General features: G+C 44.2%; 1 protein-coding gene across 1 annotated transcript in view; it reads left to right on the top strand.

The window, feature by feature from the left end:
* LOC139424103 (multidrug resistance-associated protein 1-like) overlaps positions 1-17,828 on the top strand; it is a 71,225-nt gene that overhangs the window by 12,324 nt on the left and 41,073 nt on the right. The window contains exons 2-8 of the mRNA XM_071175800.1: positions 1,055-1,231; positions 4,962-5,087; positions 11,541-11,678; positions 13,525-13,650; positions 15,488-15,549; positions 15,973-16,104; positions 16,972-17,181. Coding sequence (XP_071031901.1) covers positions 1,055-1,231; positions 4,962-5,087; positions 11,541-11,678; positions 13,525-13,650; positions 15,488-15,549; positions 15,973-16,104; positions 16,972-17,181 — 971 coding nt within the window. The remainder of the gene's footprint in view (positions 1-1,054; positions 1,232-4,961; positions 5,088-11,540; positions 11,679-13,524; positions 13,651-15,487; positions 15,550-15,972; positions 16,105-16,971; positions 17,182-17,828) is intronic.

The raw sequence follows: 17,828 nt of genomic DNA, 5'->3' as shown, positions 1-17,828 counted from the left end.
TCCATCTATATCCCTACCTCTCTCTCTCCCTCCATCTATATCCCTACCTCTCTCTCTCCCTCCATCTATATCCCTACCTCTCTCCATCTCTGACCCTGTAAAACAACAGCTATCATACTACTATGACTGACCCTGTAAAACAACACCTATCATACTACTATGACTGACCCTGTAAAACAACACCTATCATACTACTATGACTGACCCTGTAAAACAACACCTATCATACTACTATGACTGACCCTGTAAAACAACACCTATCATACTACTATGACTGACCCTGTAAAACAACACCTATCATACTACTATGACTGACCCTGTAAAACAACACCTATCATACTACTATGACTGACCCTGTAAAACAACACCTATCATACTACTATGACTGACCCTGTAGAACAACACCTATCATACTACTATGACTGACCCTGTACAACAACACCTATCATACTACTATGACTGACCCTGTAAAACAACACCTATCATACTACTATGACTGACCCTGTAAAACAACACCTATCATACTACTATGACTGACCCTGTAGAACAACACCTATCATACTACTATGACTGACCCTGTAGAACAACACCTATCATACTACTATGACTGACCCTGTAAAACAACACCTATCATACTACTATGACTGACCCTGTAAAACAACACCTATCATACTACTATGACTGACCCTGTAAAACAACACCTATCATACTACTATGACTGACCCAGTAAAACAACACATTACACTGCACCTATCAAAACATCTGTTTTGTATTGACCCAATGCTTCCATTTGTTTGTCATATTCTCTCTCTCTCTCAGGACTGGAACCTGACATGGTACACCCCCCACCCAGACCTGACCCAATGCTGCCATTTGTCTGTTACGTATTCTAACACTCTCCTCTCCCCCCATCCCTCCTTCTCTCTTTCAGGACTGGAACCTGACCTGGTACACCCCTCATCCAGACCTGACCCAATGCTGCCATTTGTCTGCTACATATTCTAACACTCTCCTCTCCCTCCATCCATCCCCCATCCCTCCTTCTCTCTCTCAGGACTGGAACCTGACCTGGTACACCCCTCATCCAGACCTGTCCCAATGTTTCCAGCATACGGTCCTGGTGTGGTTCCCCTGTATGTACCTGTGGTCCTGCGGTCCTCTCTACCTGGTCTACCTCTGGTTCACTGGCCAGGGAGGCATCTCTCTGACCAGCCTCTGCTGTGCCAAAACTGTGAGTCTCTGTGACACACACACAGAAACAGACAGACAGACAGACAGACAGACAGACAGACAGACAGACAGACAGACAGACAGACAGACAGACAATACCAACTCAAATGAAAGACTGATCAGTTAGTTTCACTGGTCTTCAGGAGAAGTAGGAAGTCCTTTCTCCTGTATAGATTCAGAAGGAATCCAAAATAATACAAATTCATTACTAACAACTGACAGAACATCACATCTATATCCTGCTACCATCTAACAGAACAGTACATCTATATCCTGCTACCATCTAACAGAACAGTACATCTATATCCTGCTACCATCTAACAGAACAGTACATCTATATCCTGCTACCATCTAACAGAACATTACATCTATATCCTGCTACCAACTGACACATTACATCTATATCCTGCTACCAACTGACACATTACATCTATATCCTGCTACCAACTGACACATTACATCTATATCCTGCTACCATCTAACAGAACTGTACATCTATATCCTGCTACCATCTAACAGAACATTACATCTATATCCTGCTACCAACTGACAGAACAGCACATCTATATCCTGCTACCATCTAACAGAACATTACATCTATATCCTGCTACCAACTGACACATTACATCTATATCCTGCTACCAACTGACACATTACATCTATATCCTGCTACCAACTGACACATTACATCTATATCCTGCTACCATCTGACATATTACATCTATATCCTGCTACCAACTGACACATTACATCTATATCCTGCTACCAACTAACATATTACATCTATATCCTGCTACCAACTGACAGAACATATTACATCTATATCCTGCTACCAACTGACACATTACATCTATATCCTGCTACCAACTGACACATTACATCTATATCCTGTTACCATCTAACATATTACATCTATATCCTGTTACCAACTGACATATTACATCTATATCCTGTTACCAACTGACATATTACATCTATATCCTGTTACCAACTGACATAGTACATCTATATCCTGCTACCAACGGACACATTACATCTATATCCTGCTACCATCTAACATATTACATCTATATCCTGCTACCAACTGACATATTACATCTATATCCTGTTACCAACTGACATAGTACATCTATATCCTGCTACCAACTGACACATTACATCTATATCCTGCTACCAACTGACACATTACATCTATATCCTGCTACCATCTGACATATTACATCTATATCCTGCTACCAACTGACACATTACATCTATATCCTGCTACCAACTAACATATTACATCTATATCCTGCTACCAACTGACAGAACATATTACATCTATATCCTGCTACCAACTGACACATTACATCTATATCCTGCTACCAACTGACACATTACATCTATATCCTGTTACCATCTAACATATTACATCTATATCCTGTTACCAACTGACATATTACATCTATATCCTGTTACCAACTGACATAGTACATCTATATCCTGCTACCAACTGACACATTACATCTATATCCTGCTACCATCTAACATATTACATCTATATCCTGCTACCAACTGACATATTACATCTATATCCTGTTACCAACTGACATAGTACATCTATATCCTGCTACCAACTGACACATTACATCTATATCCTGCTACCATCTAACATATTACATCTATATCCTGTTACCAACTGACATATTACATCTATATCCTGTTACCAACTGACATATTACATCTATATCCTGTTACCAACTGACATAGTACATCTATATCCTGCTACCAACTGACACATTACATCTATATCCTGCTACCATCTAACATATTACATCTATATCCTGCTACCAACTGACATATTACATCTATATCCTGCTACCCTCTAACAGAACATTGCACCTATATCCTGCTACCATCTAACAGAACATTGCACCTATATCCTGCTACCATCTAACAGAACATTACATCTATATCCTGCTACCAACTGACACATTACATCTATATCCTGCTACCATCTAACATATTACATCTATATCCTGTTACCAACTGACAGAACATTACATCTATATCCTGTTACCATCTAACAGAACATTACATCTATATCCTGCTACCATCTAACAGAACATTACATCTATATCCTGCTACCATCTAACAGAACATTACATCTATATCCTGCTACCAACTGACAGAACATTACATCTATATCCTGCTACCATCTAACAGAACAGTACATCTATATCCTGCTACCATCTGACAGAACAGTATATCTATATCCTGCTACCATCTAACAGAACATTACATCTATATCCTGCTACCAACTGACAGAACATTACATCTATATCCTGCTACCATCTAACAGAACAGTACATCTATATCCTGCTACCATCTAACAGAACAGTACATCTATATCCTGCTACCATCTAACAGAACATTACATCTAAATCCTGCTACCATCTATCAGAACATTACATCTATATCCTACTACCAACTGACAGAACATTACATCTATATCCTGCTACCATCTAACAGAACAGTACATCTATATCCTGCTACCATCTAACAGAACATTACATCTATATCCTGCTACCATCTGACATATTACATCTATATCCTGCTACCATCTAACAGAACTGTACATCTATATCCTGCTACCATCTAACAGAACATTACATCTATATCCTGCTACCAACTGACAGAACATTACATCTATATCCTGCTACCATCTAACAGAACATTACATCTATATCCTGCTACCAACTGACAGAACATTACATCTATATCCTGCTACCATCTATCAGAACATTACATCTATATCCTGCTACCAACTGACAGAACATTACATCTATATCCTGCTACCATCTAACAGAACAGTACATCTATATCCTGCTACCATCTAACAGAACAGTACATCTATATCCTGCTACCATCTGACATATTACATCTATATCCTGCTACCATCTAACATATTACATCTATATCCTGCTACCATCTAACATATTACATCTATATCCTGCTACCATCTAACAGAACATTACATCTATATCCTGCTACCATCTAACAGAACATTATATCTATATCCTGCTACCATCTAACAGAACAGTACATCTATATCCTGCTACCATCTAACAGAACATTACATCTATATCCTGCTACCATCTAACAGAACAGTACATCTATATCCTGCTACCATCTAACAGAACAGTACATCTATATCCTGCTACCATCTAACAGAACAGTACATCTATATCCTGCTACCATCTAACAGAACATTATATCTATATCCTGCTACCATCTAACAGAACAGTACATCTATATCCTGCTACCATCTGACAGAACATTACATCTATATCCTGCTACCATCTAACAGAACATTATATCTATATACTGCTACCATCTAACAGAACAGTACATCTATATCCTGCTACCATCTAACAGAACATTACATCTATATCCTGCTACCATCTAACAGAACAGTACATATACATACTGATCAGGATATTTATTGTAATTGTGTAATTGTGTTTGTCCCCCTCATTGTTTGTGTTTAAACTATATCCTGTCTCCTCTCTGTAGGTGCTGGGTCTGTGTTTAAACTAACTCCTGTCTCCTCTCTGTAGGTGCTGGGTCTGTGTTTAAACTAAGTCCTGTCTCCTCTCTGTAGGTGTTGGGTCTGTGTTTACACTGACTCCTCTCTCCTCTCTGTAGGTGTTGGGTCTGTGTTTAAACTAACTCCTGTCCCCTCTCTGCAGGTGTTGGGTCTGTGTTTGGTATCCTTTGGCTTCCTAGAGGTGTTCTACGTGCTGGTGGAGAGGAGTGCAGAGATACACCAACACATGGTCTTCCTGCTTAGCCCCGTTATACGCAGCCTTACTATGGTAAGAAGAGGGAGGGAGGGAGGGAGGGAGGGAGGGAGGGGTGCAGAGATACACCAACACATGGTATTTGATGAGAGTGAGTGAAGAGAGAGAGAGATAAAGGTACGTATGTAGAGAGACAGAGAGAAGCAGGGAGATGGAGAGAGAGATGAAGGGAGTCAGGGAGAGAGAAGAAGAGAGAGATGAAGGTAGTCAGGGAGAGAGAAGAAGAGAGAGAGATGAAGGTATTCAGGGAGAGAGAAGAAGAGAGAGAGATGAAGGTAGTCAGGGAGAGAGAAGAAGAGAGAGAGATGAAGGTAGTCAGGGAGAGAGAAGAAGAGAGAGAGATGAAGGTAGTCAGGGAGAGAGAAGAAGAGAGAGAGATGAAGGTAGTCAGGGAGAGAGAAGAAGAGAGAGAGATAAAGGTACGTATGTAGAGAGACAGAGAGAAGCAGGGAGATGGAGAGAGAGATGAAGGGAGTCAGGGAGAGAGAAGAGAGAGTGAGATAAAGTTATGTAGAGAGAGAAGAGAGTGAGATAAAGTTATGTAGAGAGAAAAGAAGAGAGTGAGATAAAGTTATGTAGAGAGAAGAAGAGAGTGAGATAAAGTTATGTAGAGAGAAAAAGAGAGTGAGATAAAGTTATGTAGAGAGAAGAAGAGTGAGAAAGTTATGTAGAGAGAAGAGTGAGATAAAGTTATGTAGAGAGAAGAAGAGTGAGAAAGTTATGTAGAGAGAGAAGAAGAGAGTGAGATAAAGTTATGTAGAGAGAAGAAGAGAGTGAGATAAAGTTATGTAGAGAGAAGAAGAGTGAGAAAGTTATGTAGAGAGAAAAGAAGAGAGTGAGATAAAGTTATGTAGAGAGAGAAGAAGAGAGTGAGATAAAGTTATGTAGAGAGAAGAAGAGAGTGAGATAAAGTTATGTAGAGAGAAGAAGAGTGAGAAAGTTATGTAGAGAGAAAAGAAGAGAGTGAGATAAAGTTATGCAGAGAGAGAAGAAGAGAGTGAGATAAAGTTATGTAGAGAGAAGAAGAGTGAGATAAAGTTATGTAGAGAGAAGAAGAGTGAGATAAAGTTATGTAGAGAGAAGAAGAGTGAGATAAAGTTATGTAGAGAGAAAAGAAGAGAGTGAGATAAAGTTATGTAGAGAGAGAAGAAGAGAGTGAGATAAAGTTATGTAGAGAGAGAGAAGAGAGTGAGATAAAGTTATGTAGAGAGAAGAAGAGTGAGAAAGTTATGTAGAGAGAAGAGTGAGATAAAGTTATGTAGAGAGAATAGTGAGATAAAGTTATGTAGAGAGAAGAGTGAGAAAGTTATGTAGAGAGAGAAGAAGAGAGTGAGATAAAGTTATGTAGAGAGAGAAGAGAGTGAGATAAAGTTATGTAGAGAGAAGAAGAGAGTGAGATAAAGTTATGCAGAGAGAAGAAGAGAGTGAGATAAAGTTATGTAGAGAGAAGAAGAGTGAGAAAGTTATGTAGAGAGAAGAGTGAGATAAAGTTATGTAGAGAGAGAAGAGAGAGTGAGATAAAGTTATGTAGAGAGAGAAGAGAGTGAGATAAAGTTATGTAGAGAGAAGAAAGAGAGAAAGTTATGTAGAGAGAGAAGAGAGTGAGATAAAGTTATGTAGAGAGAAGAAAGAGAGATAAAGTTATGTAGAGAGAAGAAGAGTGAGATAAAGTTATGTAGAGAGAGAAGAAGAGAGTGAGATAAAGTTATGTAGAGAGAGAAGAGAGTGAGATAAAGTTATGTAGAGAGAAGAAGAGTGAGAAAGTTATGTAGAGAGAAGAGTGAGATAAAGTTATGTAGAGAGAGAAGAGAGAGTGAGATAAAGTTATCTAGAGAGAGAAGAGAGAGTGAGATAAAGTTATGTAGAGAGAGAAGAGAGTGAGATAAAGTTATGTAGAGAGAAGAAAGAGAGTGAGATAAAGTTATGTAGAGAGAAGAAAGAGAGAAAGTTATGTAGAGAGAAAAGAAGAGAGTGAGATAAAGTTATGTAGAGAGAAGAAAGAGAGAAAGTTATGTAGAGAGAAAAGAAGAGAGTGAGATAAAGTTATGCAGAGAGAAGAAGAGTGAGAAAGTTATGTAGAGAGAAGAGTGAGATAAAGTTATGTAGAGAGAAGAGTGAGATAAAGTTATGTAGAGAGAGAAGAGAGAGATGCAGTGATGTAGAGAGAGAAGAAGAGAGTGAGATAAAGTTATGTAGAGAGAGAAGAAGAGAGAGAGAGCTAGAAGGAGAGCTCCCCCAGAATATCTTACCTACTGAACCCTGACACACATACTGAACTAGGACCACCCTGACAAACTGAACCCTGAGCCAGAGCCAAGTGCCTCAGGGACAAGGTCCCATCAGTTAGGGAAACAGACACAGACAGACAACACAAACTGTGAATTATCCAAAGCTGTGGTTGGTGCTGTAGACAACATGTTACAGTTCAGGAGCTTTATAACCACACACACACACACACACACACACACACACACCCATACACACACACACACACACACACACACACACACACACACACACACACACACACACACACACACACACACACACACACACACACACACACACACACACACACACAACCACAGACACAGACACAAACACACACACACACACACACAACCACACAGACACACACACACACACACACACACACACACAGAGAGAGAGAGACAAGATACCAAACTGAGAGCTTTATAAAACACAGGAACACCAGATACCTAACAGAGATATTGTATGAAAGGCAGTGAAGTCATAGTAGTTAATGATATCAGTGCTGTTCAGCCTCATTAAAACCTCCTCCACCTGTGATCCTTGTGTCTTGTCACCTGTGATCTTACCAGCGGGAGCGAACACATAAAGTAAGACCTAACCTAAAGAATACACAGTCCACCAAGTCTTCTGTTACAGATCCTTTAGCAGACACTCAGCCAGCCAACAGACTGAGGGTTATAGCTAGACCTGCATTCTCATTCTACTACAGAGAATATAGCAAATCGTTTCAGCTGTTGCTCTGACATGCTTGGAGTTCTTAATGGGTGGTGTTTGCCATTTTGGGACTATTCTATTGGACAAGGCAAACTCAATCAAACACAGATAAAGTATTTGAAATGATTTCCAATGGTATTTGAATCCAGGTTTGGTTCTAGCACTCTGCCTTCCGAACATAAACCAATACAGCAGGGTTCCCCAACTGGCGGCCCGTGGGTGGTTTTAATTGGCTCGCTGGTTTTAATTGGCCCTTGGGTGGTTTTAATTGGCCCGTTGTTGGTTTTAATTGGCTCGCTGGTTTTAATTGGCCCATGGGTGGTTTTAATTGGCCCGTGGGTGGTTTTAATTGGCTCGCTGGTTTTAATTGGCCCTTGGGTGGTTTTAATAGGCCCATGGGTGGTTTTAATTGGCCCGTGGGTGGTTTTAATTGGCCCATGGGTGGTTTTAATTGGCCCGTGGGTGGTTTTAATTGGCTCGCTGGTTTTAATTGGCCCTTGGGTGGTTTTAATTGGCCCGTGGGTGGTTTTAATTGGCTCGCTGGTTTTAATTGGCCCATGGGTGGTTTTAATTGGCCCGTGGGTGGTTTTAATTGGCTCGCTGGTTTTAATTGGCCCTTGGGTGGTTTTAATAGGCCCATGGGTGGTTTTAATTGGCCCGTGGGTGGTTTTAATTGGCCCATGGGTGGTTTTAATTGGCCCGTGGGTGGTTTCAATTGGCCTGTGGGTGGTTTTAATTGGCCGTGGGTGGTTTTAATTGGCCCATGGGTGGTTTTAATTGGCCCGTGGGTGGTTTCAATTGGCCCGTGGGTGGTTTTAATTGGCCCGTGGGTGGTTTCAATTGGCCCGTGGGTGGTATTAATTGGGCCGTGGGTGGTTTTAATTGGCCCATGGGTGGTTGTAATTGGCCCATGGGTGGTTTTAATTGGCCCATGGGTGGTTTCAATTGGCCCGTGGGTGGTTTTAATTGGCCCATGGGTGGTTTTAATTGGCCCATGGGTGGTTTCAATTGGCCCGTGGGTGGTTTTAATTGGCCCATGGGTGGTTTTAATTGGCCCATGGGTGGTTTCAATTGGCCCATGGGTGGTTGTAATTGGCCCATGGGTGGTTTTAATTGGCCCATGGGTGGTTTCAATTGGCCCGTGGGTGGTTTTAATTGGCCCGTGGGTGGTTTTAATTGGCCCGTGGGTGGTTTTAATTGGCCTATGGGTGGTTTCAATTGGCCCATGGGTGGTTTTAATTGGCCCATGGGTGGTTTCAATTGGCCCATGGGTGGTTGTAATTGGCCCATGGGTGGTTTTAATTGGCCCATGGGTGGTTTCAATTGGCCCGTGGGTGGTTTTAATTGGCCCGTGGGTGGTTTTAATTGGCCCATGGGTGGTTTTAATTGGCCCGTGGGTGGTTTTAATTGGCCCGTGGGTGGTTTTAATTGGCCCGTGGGTGGTTTTAATTGGCTCGCTGGTGGTTTTTTTTAACGTTTTTTTTGGTGTGTGGAATTTTGATTGTTGGAGATAAAAGACAAAAAAACACCAGGAAATCAGCTCCAAGTTATTTTCATTCAAGAAATCTGTTCCCAAGTGTTCTTACGCATAATTAGAGAGACACGACATGATCATGTACAAGTGTAAGCAAGGTTTGAAATGATTATGTTTTAGTCAAACACTATATCTGTTTGGGCCTCTTGTGATCAATTTGCAGTCTACAAATCAGTTTAATCTAGTTGATGATTTGGTCTGCTCAATCTCTTCTGGTCAATCTTTTATGGTCAATCTCTTCTTGCTAATCTCTTCTGGCCAATCTCTTCCGGTCCTCGTCTTCCGGTCCTCGTCTTCCGGTCCTTTCTTCCGGTCCTCGTTTTCCGGTCCTCGTCTTCCGGTCCTTTCTTCCGGTCCTCGTCTTCCGGTCCTCGTCTTCCGGTCCTTTATTCCGGTCCTCGTCTTCCGGTCCTCGTCTTCCACTAAATCCCTTCTTGGTTGTTGGTGCATTGGGGAGTTCTTGGGGGTGGGGAATGGAATTAATAGTATTTTTTATTTTATTTTTCTTCCTGGGGGGGACTGTGGGAGGGGTCTCGAATGGTTGAGGGACAGTTATTGGGGAACTGTGGGGGGATCTTGGAGGGTTCGGGTTCACGTTTTGTGGCCTGGTGGTAGATCGGTCAAAATGCCCTTGAGCAGGGCATTGACCCTGGATGCTTCTGTGTCTTGCTCTGAATGGGAATCTGTTGGATGACTGGTATGATGTAGTTATTGAATGGGAATCTGTTGGATGACTGGTATGATGTAGTTATTGAATGGGAATCTGTTGGATGACTGGTATGGTGTAGTTATTGAATGGGAATCTGTTGGATGACTGGTATGGTGTAGTTATTGAATGGGAATCTGTTGGGGGACTGGTATGATGTAGTTATTGAATGGGAATCTGTTGGGTGACTGGTATGATGTAGTTATTGAATGGGAATCTGTTGGATGACTGGTATGGTGTAGTTATTGAATGGGAATCTGTTGGGGGACTGGTATGATGTAGTTATTGAATGGGAATCTGTTGGGTGACTGGTATGATGTAGTTATTGAATGGGAATCTGTTGGAGGACTGGTATGATGTAGTTATTGAATGGGAATCTGTTGGATGACTGGTATGATGTAGTTATTGAATGGGAATCTGTTGGATGACTGGTATGATGTAGTTATTGAATGGGAATCTGTTGGATGACTGGTATGGTGTAGTTATTGACTAGGAATCTGTTGGAGGACTGGTATGGTGTAGTTATTGAATGGGAATCTGTTGGAGGACTGGTATGGTGTAGTTATTGAGCGGCTACACTGCAAGTAATACTGTTTATGATTATGTATACTCATAAAAAAAATATTATAATAATAATATTTTTACAAATATATTTAAAAGAATAAAAATAATAATCTCGATGTCTTCTGTCCAATCTCTTCTGTCCAATCTCTTCTGGTTAATCTCTTCTGTCCAATCTCTTCTGTCCAATCTCTTCTGGTTAATCTCTTCTGTCCAATCTCTTCTGTCCAATCTCTTCTGTCCAATCTCTTCTGTCCAATCTCTTCTGGTTAATCTCTTCTGTCCAATCTCTTCTGTCCAATCTCTTCTGTCCAATCTCTTCTGGTTAATCTCTTCTGGTTAATGTCTTCTGGTTAATCTCTTCTGGCCAATCTCTTCTTGCTAATCTCTTCTGGTCAATCTCTTCTGGGTAATCTCTTCTGGCCAATCTCTTCTGTCCAATCTCTTCTGTCCAATCTCTTCTGTCCAATCTCTTCTGGTTAATCTCTTCTGGCCAATCTCTTCTGTCCAATCTCTTCTTGCTAATCTCTTCTGGTCAATCTCTTCTGGTTAATCTCTTCTGTCCAATCTCTTCTGTCCAATCTCTTCTTGCTAATCTCTTCTGGTTAATCTCTTCTGGTTAATCTCTTCTGGTCAATGTCTCCATCTCTTCATCTCTCTCCTCATTCTCTCTCCCCAGCTCCTGGCAGTGTGTGTGATCCAGTGGGAGAGGATGAAGGGATGTCGTTCTTCCGTTCTTCTTTTCCTCTTCTGGACTCTGGCAGTGGTCTGCTCCCTCGTTCCACTCAGAGCCAACATACAGCAGATCATAGAAGAGGTGTGTGTGTGTGTGTGTGTGTGTGTGTGTCTGTGTCTGTGTGTGTCTCTCTGTGTGTGTGTGTGTGTGTGTGTGTGTGTCTGTGTGTGTGTGTCTGTGTGTGTGTGTCTGTGTGTGTGTGTGTGTGTGTGTGTGTGTGTGTGTGTGTGTGTGTGTGTGTGTGTGTGTCTACCTCGCTGTGGGCAGTGGAGGCTTTTCCAGTCTGTGGGTCCACAGTCATCCCTCCATCTGCTCTCTCCTCCATCTGCTCTCTCCTCCATCTGCTCTCTCCTCCATCTGCTCTCTCCTCCATCTTCTCTCTCCTCCATCTGCTCTCTTCTCCATCTGCTCTCTCCTCCATCTCTCCTCCATCTGCTCTCTCCTCCATCTGCTCTCTCCTCCATCTGCTCTCTCCTCCATCTCTCCTCTATCTGCTCTCTCCTCCATCTCTCCTCCATCTGCTCTCTCCTCCATCTGCTCTCTCCTCCATCTGCTCTCCGCTCCATCTGCTCTCTCCTCCATCTGCTCTCGGCTCCATCTGCTCTCTCTTCCATCTGCTCTCTCCTCCATCTGCTCTCTCCTCCATCTGCTCTCTCTTCCATCTGCTCTCTCCTCCATCTGCTCTCTCCTCCATCTGCTCTCTCCTCCATCTGCTCTCTCCTCCATCTGCTCTCTCCTCCATCTGCTCTCTCTTCCATCTTCTTTCTTCTCCATGTCTCCTCCATCTGCTCTCTCCTCCATCTGCTCTCTCCTCCATCTTCTCTCTCCTCCATCTCTCCTCCATCTGCTCTCTCCTCCATCTCTCCTCCATCTCTCCATCCGTCTCCTGCTGTTCTCACCCTCTCTCATTATGCCAACACACACAGCAATCAACATCTGGTTCCCTCACACAAACGTGGCCCTAAATCTCACAAAGACACGCTGTACATGATCTACAGTATGTATGTGGCATATGGAGGGTTGAGGTATGTAATTACCATCTGTTTATCCTGGGTGGGTTAGTCTAGTCTCAGGTTTCATTGAGTTAACATATCATATCTGTTACAGTAGATGAATTGTGTGGTTTAGGTGGCTGACTTGCTTGGTTTAACGCATACAAACATGCACACACAATGTGGTGTTGTTGAATGGAGAACCAGTTAGGTTTACAGGCTTTAGGTCCAGTGGGTACACTGAGAGTACAGTTGGAACACTGAGAGTACAGTTGGAACACTGAGAGTACAGTTGGAACACTGAGAGTACAGTTGGAACACTGAGAGTACAGTTGGAAGTCTGAGAGTACAGTTGGAACACTGAGAGTACAGTTGGAAGTCTGAGAGTACAGTTGGAACACTGAGAGTACAGTTGGAAGTCTGAGAGTACAGTTGGAACACTGAGAGTACAGTTGGAACACTGAGAGTACAGTTGGAAGTCTGAGAGGACAGTTGGAACACTGAGAGTACAGTTGGAAGTCTGAGAGTACAGTTGGAACACTGAGAGTACAGTTGGAAGTCTGAGAGAACAGTTGGAACACTGAGAGTACAGTTGGAAGTCTGAGAGTACAGTTGGAACACTGAGAGGACAGTTGGAAGTCTGAGAGTACAGTTGGAAGTCTGAGATGACAGTTGGAACACTGAACACCATTAGATCTCTGAGAGTACAGGATGTGAAACAGGAGGATTTATTTGGCCGTGGTGGTCGAGGGCACTTCAGAATTATAATATGGGAACCCCCGCTCAATTCTCCCTTTCCCTCTCCTTCTACCTCACCCTCCCCCTCACCCTCTCTTTCTTGCTCTCTCTCTCTCTCTCTCTCTCTCTCTCTCTCTCTCTCTCTCTCTTTCTCACACATTCTGTCAATAACCAATCACCCTCTTCCTGTGTTGCAGGGGTTCTTCACAGACGCGATGCGCTTCATAGCATTCTTCGTCTACTTCTCCCTGCAGCTGACCCAGCTCATCCTCAGCTGCTTCTCTGACCAACGCCCCAGCACAGACACACACACCTACAGAAAGGTACCCAGCACAGCCACACACACCTACAGAAAGGTACCCAGCACAGACACACACACACCTTTAGAAAGGTACCCAGCACAGACACACACACCTACAGAAAGGTACCCAGCACAGACACACACTCTTACAGAAAGGTACCCAGCACAGACACACACACCTACAGAAAGGTACCCAGCACAGACACACACACCTACAGAAAGGTACCCAGCACAGACACACACACACCTACAGAAAGGTACCCAGCACAGACACACACACACACACACCTACAGAAAGGTACCCAGCACAGACACACACACACCTTTAGAAAGGTACCCAGCACAGACACACACACCTACAGAAAGGTACCCAGCACAGACACACACTCTTACAGAAAGGTACCCAGCACAGACACACACTCTTACAGAAAGGTACCCAGCACAGACACACACACCTACAGAAAGGTACCCAGCACAGACACACACACACCTACAGAAAGGTACCCAGCACAGACACACACACACACCTACAGAAAGGTACCCAGCACAGACACACACACCTACAGAAAGGTACCCAGCAAAGACACACACACACACACACCTACAGAAAGGTACCCAGCACAGACACACACACACCTACAGAAAGGTACCCAGCACAGACACACACACCTTCTGAAATGTACACAACACAGCCAAATGTAGACAAACACAGACAAACACAGACAAACCCAGACAAACACAGACAATCACAGACAATCACAGACAAACACATACATTCACAGACAAACACAGACAAACCCAGACAAACACAGACAATCACAGACAATCACAGACAAACACAGACATTCACAGACAAACACAGACAAACACAGACAATCACAGACAAACATAGACAAACACAGCAACAATAAGGTAGAAGTGAGGTTATACCTCCTAAAGGATGTGGTTTTTAGTAGTCAGCTTTATATTCATTTGAATAGAATCAGGATTACATGAAGACACCAAGGCCAGGATTCAATCAGACTGCATTGACAGACAAACACATTGCTCTTGTTCAGGCCATGTAGGAAGTGACTTTAAAAGGTAATTTACCCTTGAGCCAACATCAGCAGCATTTGTCATGAATGGGGATCTCTGTGAAGGTTGGGGAAATGCCCTTTACAAGGCGTATTGTGGGCTGTTGCTTTCACAGCTGTAGAAGGTGCTTTCACAGCTGTAGAAGGTGCTTTCACAGCTGTAGAAGGTGCTTTCACAGTGGTAGAAGGTGCTATCACAGCGGTAGAAGGTGCTTTCACAGCGGTAGAAGGTGCTTTCACAGCTGTAGAAGGTGCTTTCACAGCGGTAGAAGGTGCTTTCACAGTGGTAGAAGGTGCTTTCACAGCGGTAGAAGGTGCTTTCACAGTGGTAGAAGGTGCTTTCACAGTGGTAGAAGTTGCTTTCACAGCTGTAGAAGGTGCTTTCACAGCTGTAGAAGGTGCTTTCACAGCGGTAGAAGGTGCTTTCACAGCGGTAGAAGGTGCTTTCACAGCTGTAGAAGGTGCTTTCACAGCTGTAGAAGGTGCTTTCACAGCGGTAGAAGGTGCTTTCACAGCTGTAGAAGGTGCTTTCACAGCGGTAGAAGGTGCTATCACAGCGGTAGAAGATGCTTTCACAGCGGTAGACGTTGCTTTCACAGCGGTAGAAGGTGCTTTCACAGCGGTAGAAGGTGCTTTCACAGCTGTAGAAGATGCTTTCACAGCGGTAGACGTTGCTTTCACAGCGGTAGAAGGTGCTATCACAGCGGTAGAAGATGCTTTCACAGTGGTAGAACATGCTTTGAATGAATCTGGGCCTAAGACCCTGTGTGTTATCCCCTACAGAACCCCTGTCCAGTGGAGGACGCCTCTTTCCTCTCTAAGATGCTCTTCTGGTGGTTTGGAGGGTAGGACTTGCAGCCTTGAATTGTTACAATGATGGACATGAGATGTGTAATTATAGGGGAAACTGAATAATCAATATATGCCATTTATCAGATGTTGTTAATCTCCTTTTCCCTCCCTCCCTCCTCCTCCCCCTCCCTCCTCCCCCCTCCCCCTCCTCCTCATCCCTCCTCCTCCTCCTCCCTCCTCCCCTCCCTCCCTCCTCCCTCTTCCTCCTCCTCATCCCTCCTCCTCCTCCTCCTCCTCTCCTCTTCCTTCTCCTCCTCCTCCCTCCTCCTCCTCCTCCTCCTCCTCCTCCTCCTCCTCCTCCTCTTCCTTCTCCTCCTCCTCCTCTTCCTCCTCCTCCCTCCTCCTCCTCCTCCTCCTCCTCCTCCTCCCTCCTCCTCCTCCTCCTCCTCCTCCTCTCCTCTCCTCTCCTCTGTCAGGTTGGTTATTAGGGGTTATCGTACTCCCCTGCAGGCAGAGGATCTCTGGTGTCTTAGAGAAGAAGACTCTTCAGCCTGTATTATAGCAGACCTGGAGATTGACTGGGCCAGAGAGTGTACTAAACTACAACAGTAAGACTACTACACTACACCCTACACACTACACCCTACACACCACACCCTACACACCACACCCTACACACCACACCCTACACACCACACCCTACACACCACACCCTACACACCACACCCTACACACTACACACTACACCCTACACACCACACCCTACACACCACACCCTACACACCACACCCTACACACTACACACTACACCCTACACACTACACCCTACACACTACAACCCACACACTACAACGCACACACTACACACAACACCCTACACACTACACCCTACACACTACACCCTACACACTACAACCCACACACTACACCCTACACACTACACCCTACACCCTACACACCACACCCTACACACTACATACGGTGAGTCCTAAACTGACAGAACAGACCCAGCTGTTTAATATCTCCCTCCACCAGAAAGGAGTAGTGTAGTCTGTCTGGCTGCCGTCCTACAGGTCCTAAACCCACAGAACAGACCCAGCTGTTTAATATCTCCCTCCACCAGAAAGGAGGAGTGTAGTCTGTCTGGCTGCCGTCCTACAGGTCCTAAACCCACAGAACAGACCCAGCTGTTTAATATCTCCCTCCACCAGAAAGGAGGAGTGTAGTCTGTCTGGCTGCCGTCCTACAGGTCCTAAACCCACAGAACAGACCCAGCTGTTTAATATCTCCCTCCACCAGAAAGGAGGAGTGTAGTCTGTCTGGCTGCCGTCCTACAGGTCCTAAACCCACAGAACAGACCCAGCTGTTTAATATCTCCCTCCACCAGAAAGGAGGAGTGTAGCCTGTCTGGCTGCCGTCCTACAGGTCCTAAACCCACAGAACAGACCCAGCTGTTTAATATCTCCCTCCACCAGAAAGGAGGAGTGTAGTCTGTCTGGCTGCCGTCCTACAGGTCCTAAACCCACAGAACAGACCCAGCTGTTGAAGAAGCTGAGACAGGAACAGAACTCAGGGTTCTGTCTCTTCAGAGTTCTGGCTCGGAGCTTCGGACCTTTCTTCCTCAAAGGGACCCTCTTCCTCATCTTCCACGACGCCTTCATGTTCTCCATACCACAGGTGCTCAGGTGAGACCCAGAGTGTGTGGACCCTGGTCAACGTTAGGACACTACGTTGACCCAGGAGAGAGTGTGTGGACCCTGGTCAACGTTAGGACACTACGTTGACCCAGGAGAGAATGTGTGGACCCTGGTCAACGTTAGGACACTACGTTGACCCAGGAGAGAGTGTGTGGACCCTGGTCAACGTTAGGACACTACGTTGACCCAGGAGAGAATGTGTGGACCCTGGTCAACGTTAGGACACTACGTTGACCCAGGAGAGAGTGCGTGGACCCTGGTCAACGTTAGGACACTACGTTGACCCAGGAGAGAGTGTGTGGACCCTGGTCAACGTTAGGACATCACAAACACATTGTTGCTCCTCACCCATTCTCTATTTTACATTTACCCACCCTACAAACCCTGTCTGAGTCCCAAATAACCCCCTAATTTACCCACCCTACAAACCCTGTCTGGGTCCCAAATAACACCCTAATTTACCCACCCTACAAACCCTGTCTGGGTCCCAAATAACACCCTAATTTACACACCCTACAAACCCTGTCTGAGTCCCAAATAACCCCCTAATTTACCCACCCTACAAACCCTGTCTGGGTCCCAAATAACCCCCTAATTTACACACCCTACAAACCCTGTCTGGGTCCCAAATAACA

Source organism: Oncorhynchus clarkii, chromosome 13 (genome assembly GCF_045791955.1).
Source record: "Oncorhynchus clarkii lewisi isolate Uvic-CL-2024 chromosome 13, UVic_Ocla_1.0, whole genome shotgun sequence".
In the NCBI taxonomy this organism is placed as follows: domain Eukaryota; kingdom Metazoa; phylum Chordata; class Actinopteri; order Salmoniformes; family Salmonidae; genus Oncorhynchus; species Oncorhynchus clarkii.
The sequence above is the reverse complement of the archived record's forward strand: the minus strand, read 5'-3'. Positions and strand labels throughout refer to the sequence as shown.